At 39.2% G+C, this 16,039-nt stretch overlaps 1 protein-coding gene across 1 annotated transcript in view; it reads right to left on the bottom strand.

The window, feature by feature from the left end:
- PARD3B (par-3 family cell polarity regulator beta) overlaps positions 1 to 16,039 on the bottom strand; it is a 929,552-nt gene that overhangs the window by 319,735 nt on the left and 593,778 nt on the right. Inside the window, exon 16 of the mRNA XM_004426826.3 lies at positions 12,322 to 12,366. Within this exon, the coding sequence (XP_004426883.2) occupies positions 12,322 to 12,366 (45 nt within the window). The remainder of the gene's footprint in view (positions 1 to 12,321; positions 12,367 to 16,039) is intronic.

Raw genomic sequence — 16,039 nt, 5'->3', positions numbered from 1 at the left:
GCTCCACCATCTAGGAAAGCAGAACTGACAGGGGCGTTAAAGTTCCCTAAATACATTTTTCATTGGCACCTTTTCCAGTAACCCATAATGAGATATCTCATGGTTAAGCCCCTCTCCATTCTCTTCTCCCCGAAATACTTTTGGGCCCCAAATAGGTTCCCAGTCTGACTCAGGGATTCACCTCTCATCTCCTTCCCTTTTCCTATGGTTCTTCCATACATACCAGTCCCCATGCTAAATCTTCCCCTTTTACAACATTTCTAGTATTAGATTTAGCATGTAAAGCTTTACAATGTTTAAAGTATTTTTATCTTTTTCATCTATAAATTATTGATTACCCAATTTGTACACAAATATAGTCTCAATGTAAAAACCCAAATGCTATCGACAAAGCAGAAGTCCCTGTTGACCCTAGCCTCAATCTTCCTCCTCTCAGTGAAGGTAACCCCCTGCTTTCTCTCTGCCTTCGCATTTGTATACAAGAACTTGGAATTTTCAGTTTGCATTCCTATCGCTGCTACTAAGCTGTGAGCACCTTAGGGGCAGAATCTGTGTTCTGCGCGACTCCGTCTTTGTAATAGCTGGTGGCGCACGGTAGGTGTTCAAGAAACACTGCTGTAATAAGTGAGTCCCCTGGTTACTCCCCCTGTATGCAGTAGATAGCAGAGTTCTCCTGCCTCTGGGAGGAAAAGGGGGCTTTGGGATTACTAACGTGTGAGGGAGCCATGACTGCTGATCAAAGGAGATAGAAAAACAGCCTGAGGGGCATCTGGGGGCTGAGGGCTCTGGGGCAGAAGTGTGAGTTAGGGCAAGAAAGGGTGGGAGAAGTTAAAAAGTATGAAAATGGAGCCTAGAGAGACCTGAAGTTAAACCGGGCTAGATACCAGAAGAGACGCCTGCTGGAGGGGGCGGGAAGTCTTCTCAGGGAGATAGGCCTTCCGAGAGCTCAGCTGGGGCTCTGAGGCGTGAAAGAGCAAGACACATCAGACAGCGACAGGGAGCAGCATGAGAGGGGAACACCTGCAATGAGGCTGGGGGTGGGGTGGAGGGTGATGGTGGAAGAGACAAGGCTGGAAGGCAGGGCAGGACAAGGTGATGGAGGGACACTGAAATTTATTCCTGTTGATGGATCCTAAACATAGGAACAGATGAGTGTTTCTTAAGTAGGCAGTACCCTTCTTGAAATATATGTGTCTTTTTAATGCTTCTCTACCCCCCCCAAAAACAGTATTCATTTATGAAACTCACGTGTGTATACATACATATACACATAACTTATCTAACATAAAGTAATACAGACATTATCAAAGCCAATATATTCTAAGTATTTCTCACCATTAATTGGCAATACTATACCTTTATCAGATTCTGAAAACAACATTTAGGCTTTGACATATTTTATATAATTCACCATAGATTGGGTCATCTATTATGTAAGAGCTCACCTTCAGATTCCCTAGGTTGAGTTTTAAACTTGTCCTTCTAATATACGCATTGGTTAATTTTTAGCTGAGAAAACCTAAGAATTAAAACCATTGCTGGAACGGCTACATAGCCATTCAGTTAACACTGGCAGACTAGATTTTCTATAGAGGTTGAAAATAAAAGGTCTTATAACCAAGTAGCTTACAACCTCTCTGGGTCACTGGAATCGGAGTGCCTAGGTTTTTTTCTCCACAACATAAATTTACACACAAAATATCTTCCTTGGAAGAGTGATTTTAAATTCTAGGTCTCTCTGTGAACTTTTCTAAAATAATTAGACAGGAACTGAAGAGCCTTCCAGCTCTTCCCAGGTCTACTCTCCATAAGTGGCTGCTTATTCAGAGCTAGTAGGCAGAGTCCAGTGATTCTATTGAAGTGGTTTCATTGCAAAAAGCTTACTGAAGACATCCTAGAGCTAAATACAAAGGAAAGGGGACAGAACTGATGCTCATGCTATAGGTTAAAATTTATAGTTGCTATGTTTGTGAGAATCTGACTTGTTTTTACCCATTGTGCACCCAAATTCAGAAGATAATATTTTGACTGATGCTGGCATTTTAGTGCACTTTTTAAGTGACTCGCTGTTTTCTGTTGCTCCTTCTGTGGTTCCTCCCCAGTTGCAGAGCCAATCCAAGGTTGGGTCCAGATAGCTCAGCCTACAGTGAAGTTGTTTTCTGTGAGGTTTTTTTGGTGAAAAAGATTGGTCCTGAGCTAACATCTGTTGCCAATCTTTCTCTATTTCGTATGTGGGACGCCACCACAGCCTGGCTTGATGAGCAGTGTGTAGGTCCATGCCCGGGATCCAAACCTGAGAACCCCAGGCCACTGAAGCAGAGCATATGAACTTAACCACTACCCCACTGGGCCAGCCCCTATAGTAAAGTTCTGATGTCAAATATTCACTTTGTATTTATCAACGATCACATAATCCTTTAATAACATTTTTCACCACAGATGTTCATTCTGGCATTTAGAAACACTATCAGAATTGTCAGTTCCAAACCACTGTTTTCCAAATGTACAAGACACATATTCCCCATGGATGATGAAGTTTGAGAGATCAGCCATATTTGAAGAATTTTACATATATAGAAATATGCTCTTCTCTTTAAAAAATTATTTTTCACTTGTTCAAACAATTCAAAAAACTTTAGAAACTATAAATTTTCCAAATCAATGCACTTAAGCCTAGTAAATTTTATCTCCAAAGATAAACTGTCAAATTCTGAATAATGAGAGGGAGGATAAAAAATAATTTTGTTATTGAGAATTTTATAATGTAAATAATCAATATATAAGGGTACAGGAGAAAAATATGTACCAAAATATACCACATCAACAAATGTCCTTTGGAGCTCAGAATAAAATAATTTGTCCTGGGCATTTATATTTAGAGGATAAAGAAACAGAACTCCATAAAAAAAGTAAAAAGAATAATGAATAGTAACTATAAGCTTTGAACACAATACTGACTTTTTGTATACAGAAGCTTATTCAGCTCTGGTGGGTTATAATGGGAGAAGCTTAAAGGAAAAATGACTAGTGCTGTGCCAAATTACTCTATATTTTTGTTATCCATGCGGGGTTTGGGGAAATTTTGAGGATTTTAACGACAGTTTAGGTTATTAAATCAGGCAACACTGGTAGCAATGACGTTTGAATTCACAAAGCAAGAGATTGCTGGACTAGAAGTCCACAGACCCAAGCCTCAGTTCTGTCTCTGACCATCTGGGCTTTTGGTGGGGTGACTTTCCCTCTCTAGGCCTCAATCTATTCTGTAAAATAAGTGGTTGCACTAGAGATATATAATGTTCCATTTAGAACTAACATTCTATAATTCCACCATGAATAGAAATTGAAAATATAACTGCAAGAGATAAGAAAATTTTAGTTCAGGGAAACATGTAGCTCATCCAACCCTTGACTGTAGTGTGCATGCCTATAGCTCACCTGTGACTCAACCCTTGACTATAGTGTGCTTGACTGTAGTTCACCTGTCACCCAACCCTTGACTGTAGTGTTCCTGACTGTAGCTCACCTGTCACCCAACCCTTGACTGTAGTATGCATGACTGTAACTCACCTGTCACCCAACCCTTGACTGTAGTGTGCATGTCTGTATCTCAATTGTCACCCAACCCTTGACTGTAGTGTGCACGACGGTAGCTCACCTATAATACAATCCTTGACTGTAGTGTGCATGACTGTAGCTCACCTATAACCCACTCCTTGACTGTAGTGTGCACGACTGTAGCTCACCTGTGACCCAACCCTTGACTGTAGTATGCATGACTGTAGCTCACCTGTCACTCAACCCTTGACTGTGGTGTGCATCTGTGTGTGTGTGAGTAAATATATTTTTTCATAGTTTTCCATCCAATTTTGGTTCAATGATTTAAACATATCCCAACCTGGGTTACCTATTATCTGTAGTGTTTCTTATTTCCTTGGCCAGCCTATTGGTCAACCCTATAACACCATTATGTACAGACTTTGACACCGTCAAGAAAACTGAGACTGCTAACATCCTTAATTTCTCACACCCTCTACCTACAAATTTATCTAACACATTCCCACCACTTTATCTGCAATCTTGGCCCCTCCTCTTCAAGGCTAATTTTTATAAATCCCCACTTGTTTTTTTGTGTGTGTGTGTGAGGAAGATTAGCCCTGACATTTATTCTCTCACAAATGTCTCTTTCCTCTTAGTCTACAAACATGGTTCAGTGTTTCTCATTAATTACATAAAATAGAACAATACAGACAACTTCTCTTCTCTAGATGCATCTCTCTTCTTTCTCTTAACGTAAAGCTTCTGGAGAGATCATCTATGCTTGTTCCCACGTCCCGTTCCTCTTCAAGCCACTTCATTTTGTTCCTGTTCTCCTGTCTCCTGAAACTCACTCCAGTCGAAGTGGTTACTAATGGCCACTTCTCAACTTCCAAACCTAGTGAAAATTAAGCATCTTTTCAAACCTTTGGTAACCTTGGGACCATTTCTTTCTGGAAATCTTCATCGACTCATCCTTCAGAGACAGGATCTCTTTACAAGAAATAACTCACCCAGGCCACCATTGAGTCCAAACTGGCCCAAGCCTTTTCTCTATTCACCAAAGAGTGAGGATTAATTCTCTTGGCAACTGCAGAGCCATCTAAGCAAGCCAGGCCCACCACTCCTGCCATCCTCAGTCATTTCCCAAGATGTGAAACGTGTGGTCATCTGTTCCTTCCTGTGCTGTCGCCTTACCCCTGCTGTTGCCTTACCCGACTCTGTCCATCTTCCCATGTGACTCACTGTCCACTGTCCGCTCCAGCCTAGACTCCTCCACTTTGCCTTCTTGAGTCCCCACTATCCTTCCACAGTTGATGAAATGCTGTTCACTTTCAACCTCTTCTCTGAAAATTCCCCTGCCTTTTGGTCTTGACTGAAATCCAGCTCTGCACTAAGAATTCTGCTTCCCTGCAGCCCTCTCGCATGAAGGTGTTTCTTCTCACCAGTATCCTGCAGGTCAGGTTGGGAGGGGGCTCAATGTCCTCCTTATTTCTCATTTCCACTTTAAAGTATATTGTTCCTCTTATATAAAATCCCTACTCCTTCACAGCTCCTGCCATTCTGCCACACTTCCCTCCTCTCCTGCTCATCACTCCCCTCTACCGCTCTCACTGCCGCTTGTTACTCAACACGTGAAGGCTCCGACATGTAGCTTATGGGTTTCCTCTCCATCTGCCCTATTTCCATCTATCACCCTTGTTATCAAAAGCACATGCCTCAGGAAACCACTTGTGCGGGGAGACACAAGCAGAAAGCCTGGCCCTAAACTGTAGGCTGGAGCTAAGCCCAGCCAAGCACTTCTGAGATCAGCAAATCCCAGCCCATGTGAAGACACATGATCCAGAAAGCAGTGTGACTGCTGGTTTTATCATGCAGCACAGTTGTAGCAATAGCTGACTGATACACTGAGAATCACATCGGATCTTCTTCCTCACTCACGCACTAAGTTTAACTAAAAATCAAACAAAACAAAACAAGCTCAAGGCTTTATTCCCTAAATATTTCTTGCTTTTCTTTCCATTCCCATTGCTAATCGCTTCAATTTATGCCCCCAGCATCTCTCACCTGGATGACTGCAAGGCTCTCTTAACTGTTCTCCTTGTTTATTTTTGTCCCTTCAAATCCCCACAACCACCAGAGAGAAATTACTAGAATATAAAACTGACCACTGCCCTCCTTTGATTGGCTTGGATTCTCTGAGCCTGTAGGATAAAATTCACATTCTTCCCTTTGGTAGGAGTCCACATGTCTAATCCTGCCTATTTCCCAGGCTGGCGTCTCATCACTTTCCCCTTTGCACCCATGCCACACTGAATTGCTTATCATTCCTTGTACACACCATGACGTTTCCTGTTTTCATAACTTTTCATATGCCTGAAATATGTTAGCTTATTGACCTTTTCTGTTTCTCAAACTTCTATTTATCTTTCAGATCCAGCTACAGAAGCACTTCCTTTCTGAAACATGACAGCCATCCTTCAGTCCCAAGCAGAATCAAGCAATATTTCCTCTGTGAGATTTCTGCACTGCACTCTTTAGCATGAAGGCACCAAACCAATATTTAATTAGGCATTTGTATATATTTGTCCTCTACCACCCGATAAACATTTTTTCTAAGTCAGAGACCATATCTGATGTCACTTTGTATCTCCAAACACAATACAACACTTAACACCTGTCACAGAGTAGGCATTTAATAAACATGAGTAGAACTGAAATAATTAATTTTGAAATTTGATATGTTAAAAAAAATGTAGTCTCTATTTACTCATGAAATTCAGAAATGTACACACCTACACCATATCTGAGTAGCAAAGAATCTTATCTCATTTCTAAAAAGACTGATATATTTGTTTCTAATTCAATTTGATTCACTGAATTTGAGAGACCAGAGTATTCAGGAACCTTTTACAAGACAGAAAATACCTGGGTTGCTTCATAATCAAGTTTGTATGGGAAGAATCCTAGACATATTGCTAACTTTTTAATACTAATATTCTGAATCCCATGTAAATACAAACCAAAGCTGGAGATTGTAAGAAATGGATACATTTCTTGTGTCTAAAGCTCTATTTATCCAACATAACAAATGATAAAAGCTTAGAAAGTACCCAATGAAGATGTTTGTCCAAATAGATAATCACGCAGTATTACCTTAACCAACTGATGAGGAAAGCAAGAGTTCAAGTCCACTACCCACTCACTCCAAGATTTTAGTTCCTCATGAACAATAACAATAAAAAGTCATGGAAAACAGCAATCCAAATTAGAAGACTCATGAAAAATGACCGTGGCTGGTGTTCCAAAATATGCAAATTTTAGATGCATATTTTAATTTAGATATTCTGTAAAAGTATGGAATACTAAGACTCAACAAAATTTATGAAATGTCATTTAATAATTCATCAGTCTTGTATTAAGGTGACTATCCTTATGTTCTTAAGAGTTCTATTCCTTTGGAAAGATCTAGAGATTTTTTGGCCACATTTGAACATTCTAGATGGGAAGTTTACACACAATGCATTTAGAACAGAACATTAAGTCTGCAAGTTAGCAACTTGCATAGTAAACTCTCAGCCTTTGCCATAAGGATACACCTCACAAGCCCATTTGCTATAATTTACACATAACACATGCATGTCACATGCTATTTTCTCTCTGATAGATCTCTTCAGTTGGCCCACACATTCCTACAAACAGACACAGGCATACACGCATGCAGGGAAACAAAGGCAAGAATGATCAGATTAGATGTCCCTCTCATGCTCTCTGAATCACAGTAGTCTGATAGAGAAATTGTACCTACTGCGTTCCTTGTTTGGCTGGCTGAGGTTACAAAAAGTAAATAAGGATTTATGGAATATCCTGATGTGTGTGTCATGTCTTCCAACTAGAACTATGTCTGACTCCTATATTCTCAGTTACCAAGATTGTGAGGTATCAGGCACATGCTGGCGGAAAACGAATTGGTCAGAAGTGTACGCTCTATCACACAGCATCAGGTTCATAACCCAGCCTCACTAGTTAGCAGCCGAGCTACCAAGTACTTAAATGCCCTGAGCGTCAGTTTCTTCCTCAGTAAAATGTGTTAAGATCTCAACATCCTTAGTGGCTGCAAGGCAGTTCATAGAGAGATCCCCCTAGATTGTTAACGAGTACTCGCTCATTAATTGATAAACTTATCTCAGAAAAGGTCTGGACTTACTGCCAACCATTACTTTTACAGACTTGCCTGTTTTACAGCTATATAGACAGGTGTTTGAGAATATAAGAAATTAAAATAGAAATAGCAAAGCTTTTTAGTCCATTTTGCTAATTAATATGTCAGAGCTCATAAAAAGAACTCATCGGCTTTCTTCAACTGCATCACCCTAAAGAGCTGGATCAGCAAAGATCTCTGCAGACAGTCAATACATATTAAAACAGTCCAAGCGGTAAATCAAAACAACAAAAAATGAAGGCACAGTAAAAAAACATAAAATTTATAAGTCCTTTCTGTTTGAATGCTGAGGAGCATTAAACTATTGGTTTAGGTGTCAGTTCAGTATGCAGGAAAAAAAAAAAAGAAAGGATTCCTTCTCAGATACAGTCTTAGAGTCTAAGCATTGCAAAATTAAAGCATAATTTAAAAAAAAAAGCTATGCCAAATTTGATGTAATTTTCTCTGGATTCTAATGTTTCCTAAGAATTTTAAGTCTTTTTTTAAAAACAGTTTGTTGTTTAAAATATACATTTTGCTAAAGTTTTTTTTCCCCCTGCATTGCTGGATTGGAATTTTGTCAGAATTCAATTAATGAGACAGTTAGGGAAAGAGGTGAAAGACACTTCTTTGGTTTTTCTTTTCTTTTTTTTTTCCCCAGCTAACAGTATTTTTTAATGCTTGACTATTCTGAGGAAACAATAATTTCAATTTTTAACTTTCAAAAAGCAGGCTATTAAGTAATATAAGTAGAACTAAAGAAAATTTTCTTTCTTTTTTTTTTTTTCTTTAACTTAATCTTTTTTTTTTTTTTTAATTTTTTGTTTATTGCAGTAACATTGGTTTATAACATTCAAAGCTCTCTGATGCTTGTGATTTTTCTTAAAGCAACCAAACAAAAGGCATTTTGCTCCTAACTTCTTGGTGCGTAGGTCTCACCATTCCATAGACATTAACATCTCTCGTCCTGGGAGGAGGACCCTAAAAGATTACAAACAGGAAAATCATCCTGCCATCTTCTTGCCAAGGGATGCGACGCAATGCCCTGCCAGCGAAGCATTGCCCTGAGGTAGGTTGTTAGAGGAGTCTCGAGAATACTGGATTGATTCCAGATGGCGTGAGGGAATACTACATTTTGGGCCAAAAATGTTGGAAAGATCTATCTCACCTGGGCCTTTGATTTGATCTGAGCTCTGAGGAATCAACCATTTAAAGATTAAGCCAAGGAAAGGGTGCCAAAAATATTGTCACAAATTTGGGAGGTGCCCAAGCCAGACCAACAGATGGAACTTGGCATGAAATGGCTCTGACACACTAAGTAGCTGACTCAGAAGAAATTTTAAAGCAGATGAATGTATTAAAATGTTGAATATTATCCTGAATAAGAGGATGGATGATAGATTTAGATCAGCACATACAATTTAACTTCCTGATGGTCTTGGATAGTGTGAAAGCTGCCCACATTTCTATAATTAAAAAGGGACAGAGGGAGATACTCTTTCTTCTTAGCAAAAGAGATATCACTTTTTAACCTAAATATTCTGGACAAAAGATTTGAGGAAAGGAAAGGTGAAACAAAAAGAAGTTGAGGATCCCTTTCAACACTGGTGAGACAAGTGTGATCACAGAACATTACAAATTAAAATCCAAACTGGTAACTTGCTTGGTGGTCAGAAACTGTAGCAGACTGAGATTATAGTTATATAAAAGGTGAATTTTTTTAAATGATTTTGTAACTGAAAGAGGTTGCCAGAATCAAAAGGACCTTAATCCTCTGTCATCATCACTACCACCACCACCACCACCATCATCACCACCATCACCACCACTACCACCAACACTACCACGACCACCACCACCATCATCACCACCATCACCACCACTACCACCAACACTACCACCATCACCAACACCATCATCACCACCATCACCACCACTACCACCAACACTACCACCATCACCAACACCATCATCACCACCATCACCACCACTACCACCAACACTACCACCACCATCACCACAACCACCAGCACCACCATCACCACCATCACTACCACCACCATCACCACAACCACCAGCACCACCATCACCACCATCACTACCACCACCATCACCACAACCACCAGCACCACCATCACCACCATCACTACCATTACCATCACCACTACCACCACCATCATCACCACCATCACCAACACTACCACCAACACTACCACCACCATCACCACAACCACCAGCACCACCATCACCACCATCACTACCATTACCATCACCACTACCACCACCATCATCACCACCATCACCACCACTACCACCACCATCACCACAACCACCAGCACCACCATCATTATCACCACCACCGCCACCGCCACCACCACTGAAGCCCAATGAGAAATTCCTCTACAAAAATGCAGCACACATAAGGGAGTTGCATTTTATGTGAGGGACGAGTTCCTGAGGACCATTACAATTCAAGCTTAATTTTCCAAAAGAAATAAATATAAAAAATGGGGGAGAGTATATTCTTGGAGTGTATAAATTTATAATCACAGTAGCATGTTTTTCTTTAATGCTGCTTTGTATTTTCTCAGAACTATTGCTAACGTTTTACAGGAGCTCTTATTTCACTCAACTCTAGAGTGTGTTATTTTAGGTGACTGCTTAGCCTTCATTGTGTTTTACTGCATGCTACTTTTGCTCCAAAGTTACCAACTTTCTGGTTGTTTTTAGCATTTGCCCTGGTTCCTCAGATGGCCAATGAAAAACTCAATGACACTGTGATATGATACGTAAAATATAAGAATAGCGAATTTTGTAATATCAGTACATTAGTAACCAAAATCTTCTTTAAAACATCTGATGTATTTAAACAGTGGTTCACGTGATATAGAGACCCTTGACACTATTTCTATCAACGAGCTAAAGTAAAGCCACCACGTGAACCTTACAATTAACTGACTGACAGCTTTAAAATTATGCCATTTGTGACATTTTTCTTTGAATTTGGAAGATTATTTCAATTTTTGTACTTGGAGTACTACTTTATTAATATTCGTATATCACACTATATAAAATATTACAGCAATACAGTAAGATAACAACGTTCTCATTTAAAAAGAGTGACGATATTTTTTAGTTACTGGCTAACAGTAATTTGCTTGGAAATGAATTAAGATTGGAATAAGATTTGATTTCCTGGAAAAAGCCAGGAAATTTATTATTTGCTTGTTTTCAAAAATCAAATTGATGAACATTCTTAAAAAACGCTTCCACTTTTTATCTTGCAGCCTATCCCAGTACGTTAAGAGGTTTTAATCTTCAAGTGTTAACACATTTAAGAGAACTAACTACCAGCAGCACCGTGCATTTAAGACGAAAACAATATAGGCTATCTTTGGGGTTCCTTGGTCATGAGAACTCCCTTTCCAGACCCCTAAAAATACTTCCAGTAGTAGAGAATTTAATGCACGAGGATGATGGCACGAGCAGCAGGCGGCATTTGTCACTCCTACAGACACCTTCCCTTCACAGTGATCTCACCTACTAGGCCCTTTATTAGGAGAAGCAGAAGAGAGACAATCTAAGAGTTGTGAACCAGCCCTTCCCTGCTGTTATCACTAGAGAATACGGAGAAAGAAGAAACGTAAAAAACTCATATTCTTGCCCTGGAACGTGGTGGAGGTAATGAGGCCTCAAGGCCACTTACTGCTGAAACGTAATTGGCACATCCACGTCGGAGATGCCTGGCAATGGGAAAGACTTAACTTTCGTTTCAGAAATGGAGGGACATCAGTGCATCATAACCCTTCTGTTGTTTGGAATGGCAATTCTAAGAGTACAATGGATATTTTTCCCCTAAATATTACACCCCTAGAAGAAAGGGATTCCTGCACATTTACTAGCTTAGTGGCTTTAAGTGTTTTCAACTCATGTGAATGAATGATGGTGAAGGAACAGCAAAGGAATAGGAGGCAGGCCACTTGGCAATGAAGGAGAGCTTGGATTTCAGACCTGAAGGCCTCTCACACACAATAGAGAAAGACCCAGTAGAGCCTTAGAGGTCCCTGTGGACTTGCTAGAGAACCTCTAGGGAGCTCACTGATGAGTCTAAAGAAAGACAATACAGTCGTCTTGGGCACAATCCCCTTTGATGACGGGCAAAAAGACTACTCTTTTTTGAGGAGAATGAAATGACCACATTTTTCTTATTCTGGAACTTATTGTCCTGCCACTGTAATGCGAAACTCATCACGGGAAAGACTTGCCAACTTTCTTGGGTTTTCTTTATAACTTTTTTTGTTGTTCTAAGTGTTCAGCTGGCATACAGGTTTAAGATTTTCGGTTTTACAATTATTTTTTTGGAAACCTTTATTCCTTCCTCTCAAACATTTTGAGTCAGCATACATTATGCCACTCTTCACGCAGCCGAGCAATAATTCATCTTTGTAGAAGTCAGAGACATCTCATGTATTAATTAGCAAGCCTTTCAGTGACTAGGGGATGGAAACAGGTTCCAACTGCTACTCAAACACAGCCAGTGATTTCCAGGAAGGAGAATATAAAGTCAGCTACAAGGAATGTCTTACCCGATTTGTGTCCAGCCAATGAATGGACTTTGCTTTCATCTGGCACTGAGAAGAAATAAAATAGACAAGGATCAGACCTGCTTGTAAATCAGCCATTTTTTGAACAATAAATTAATATAGACTCGTAATAAGTTAAATCTTTTACTGGCGAAGATTTGAGAAAATTTTTCACCCAGCCTACCTGGGGCACCTAATTTCTATTAGCAGATATTTTAAAGACAGCTATAAAGAAATATATATGCATTAGATCTGCTATGAATATAATTTCATTTTCTTTTAATTTTCAGTATTTTCAGTTCTTTTAACTGGATTGTTGTTTCCATGTCTGCAAAAGGAGATACTAAACTTAAGGACCTAGAAATCAGACGTAATAAAACTCTTTGAGCATAACAGCAATATATACATTCAATATTCAAGTATTGGATTTTTATATCTGGTCAAAATCGAGCAAAAGGAAACAGATTTACAATTCCTCCTGAAAAAATTTTAAAAGTAGACAAAACATGAAACAATGGCATTCAAGAGATCAGACATCAGGCAACAAAGAGCGGGGGCTCCTGGGAGACGGAAAACAAACCAGGCGAATCCTACAATGACCCCAGCGTACTGTCTGGAGAAAGCTTCCAGGCTGCAGAGCAAGCAGGAGAACATGAGCAGGGCCCAGTGATATCCCAGCATGAGGACACGGAGCTGCATGTCCAGGGAAGCCACGGCAGATGGAGCTTGTAGGGCAGAGAACCGGAGAGAGAGAGCTATACAGGATTCTTCCTGAGATCTGCAAAGGGTCCACTCACGTATTTAGTTGAATACTGATCATCCCGCAGGTGTGAGGAAACTACCCAAGACCTGGGAGAGAACCACCCCAACGTGGAAAGGGAACAGTGTCCCAAGTTCACACAGGCCAGGGAAGAGTGCCTATTCCCAACAGCCAAGTGACAAATTTCATAATTCAGGGGCTTCAGTTAGAATATGAAGAAGGGCCTTGCTTCAGCAGTAGGGAAAAAAAAAAAAACAAAAAACCCTAGATTAACACAGCTCTGATGAAATGGATACATTTGCGAAAGACACAAATTACCAAAGTTTATATAGGGAGAAATAGATAATCCAAATAGCCCTATAGTTATTTTTTAACAAATGAATTTGTAGTTGAAACTTTCCCACGAAGAAAACTCTAGATCCATACAGCTTTACCGGTGAATTCTACCAAACATTTGAGGAAGAAATAATAACAATACTACATAAAATCTTTCAGAAAATTCAGAGGAGGGAACATTTCCCAACTCATTGTATGAGGCTGATATTAAACTGATACTAACATCAGGCAAAGACACCAGATGACAACTATTAACCAACATCCCTCATGAACACAGAGGCAACGTTCTCAATCCTTAAGCATCACTGCATGGATTATCACTTCAATATTCAACCACAGCTGTTCATTACCTACCATGTGCCATTGTCTGTTAGTCTATAGCACTCTGGTGCCCAAAGGTTGAAGCAAGTGAGAGGACTTTGCTAACAAGGAGGACCTTCTCCATCCCCTAACTCTAGGTTGGTCTCAGTACTACACCCCTCCTTACTCTGGCTACAGCATTCAGTCATATTTCATTGACCCAGTTACTGTCCATAGAGCTTCCTACTCCCACCCAGCCCTCCTTTCCTATGCTATTTCTTTATTTTCTAGAAAAAAGCACTACATATCTGTGATTTTTCCAGTATCAACTGCTTAAAAATCTTGTTAGAGTTTTCTCCATATTTCTAGTTGGAGATGTCAATCTGTACTTATCAGGCTCCAATTATGGGCCAAGTTCTGTCTTTCTTTCCCAAGACTAAAAAAACTTACAGTGGAATCTACAGTATAAATAGAAAAGTACTGAAAAGCAATGATGATGTTAAAAATAACAATAATAATAATAATACTAGTAGCTACTACTTATTGAGCCCCCATAATACGCAGGTTCTGTCCTGTGCACTTTATATCTAAGAATTCATTTAATCTTTACAATAACCTGGGAGGATGGGTATCATTATTATCCTGACTTTACAGATAAACACACTGAGGCACACCTCGTAAGCAGAGCAGCCAGAACTTAAACTTTGCACTTTAACCACTTTACCATACTTGTGATGAGTTATAGAAGAGATGTTGTATTTTTTGAATTCATCAGTAGCATGAATTAAAGATAAAAAAACACTTGACAAACACCTATATGTTAGAAAACTATTATCCTTTTCATCTGAATATATGTTATTAATAGAAATCTTTCTGTGGTGACCAACATTAAACAAGCGTTAATCAACAAGAGAAATCATCTGTTTGAATTAAAATTCTGACTTGGAAACTTACTAGTTATATGCAATTTATTTTAACTTTCTGTGCCTCAATCTCATCATACAGAAAATGAGGATAATACTGCTTACCCCATAGGCTTGTAGTGAGGATTATATGTGTAAGTTTATGCAAAGTACTCAGCAGATCATATAGCAAGTGCTTAATACATATGAGCTATTATCATCATCATTAACGAGAAAACAAACAGAAAGGCTGAATAACGTGACTGCTAATAATGAGACAGACATGGGTTGAATCCCAGCTTTACCAGGCAAGTTAAAAAGCTCTTTTTAGCCTCGGTTTCCCCACGTGAAAAATGACATAAAAACATTACACAGGGAGTGGTGAGAACTAAACGAAAAAAATGTACAAAAGAACTTAGCACAGTGCCAGGTACATATTTCTCAATAAATGAAAACTTTTGATAAATGGAGACTGAGAGAGTGGTAAACGTGGTGAATCTGATGGCGATGGGGTGTTGATGACTTAACTTGCCTGGGAGTATAAAGCAACAGAGGGGAAAGGAATTGAGAGCATACTATGCTTGAGGCAGGGCACAGGATACTTTCGATTGTTATCTCATGGATAGTCCAACACCCACAGCACGATTCACTTCCCAGTTTACCTGGCTCCTAGTTCACCCTGCAGTGGAAGAAAGGCAAAGGGGATATGGTATTCAGACTACATGGTCTTATGATGAGTGGTTATTCTGAAAAAGGAATTCATACAAAGGTATGGTTTTGTTGTTTTGTCATTTTCTTTTCTTTTGTTTAACAGACAAGTTATCCCATTAAATCTAAGCCAATTTAAGTACTGCAAATTCCTCAGCCATATTAGGTTAAACATAGTAACTTCTTAAGTTTTTGGCTGAATACTATTATTTTTAGTAGGAATACTTATCATTATTTTAATTGACAATCTGAAATTCTTTAGAACACTAACATAAACTGCTTCAAAAGACAGTGTAGAAAATCCAAATGGGTGATAGGCATAAAAATTAGAGGTCTTTCTCCAAAATATTCACTGACACAGATGTCTATCTTTAGGACAGAAGATAAATGAATAAACATAATAGAAAAGAGAGGGAACTGTAATGACTTAATTAATAGAATACATTTTATTTAAAAGGTTAAACTGGGAACAATCATCTTTTATGCACATGCTTAGTGCTGGGAAGCGATTAAAATAACAGCAGCAAATGAGAAAATGAGGTAAAATTACATACACCACCAAGCTTTTCTTTTTTAAATGACGAGTGTTATAATTAATACTCAACTTCCTTTATAACTCTCATTACCTTAGAGCTACGATAAAGTTCTCTCGGGGCTGGCGCGTCAGTCTAGTTGTTTCACTCCATAATATCTAGATAGCACAGAGACTGGAACA

Source organism: Ceratotherium simum, chromosome 9, assembly GCF_057802395.1.
Source record: "Ceratotherium simum simum isolate JZ-2026a chromosome 9, ASM5780239v1, whole genome shotgun sequence".
Classification (NCBI taxonomy): Eukaryota; Metazoa; Chordata; class Mammalia; order Perissodactyla; family Rhinocerotidae; genus Ceratotherium; species Ceratotherium simum.
This window is presented reverse-complemented; position numbering and strand designations above follow the sequence as displayed.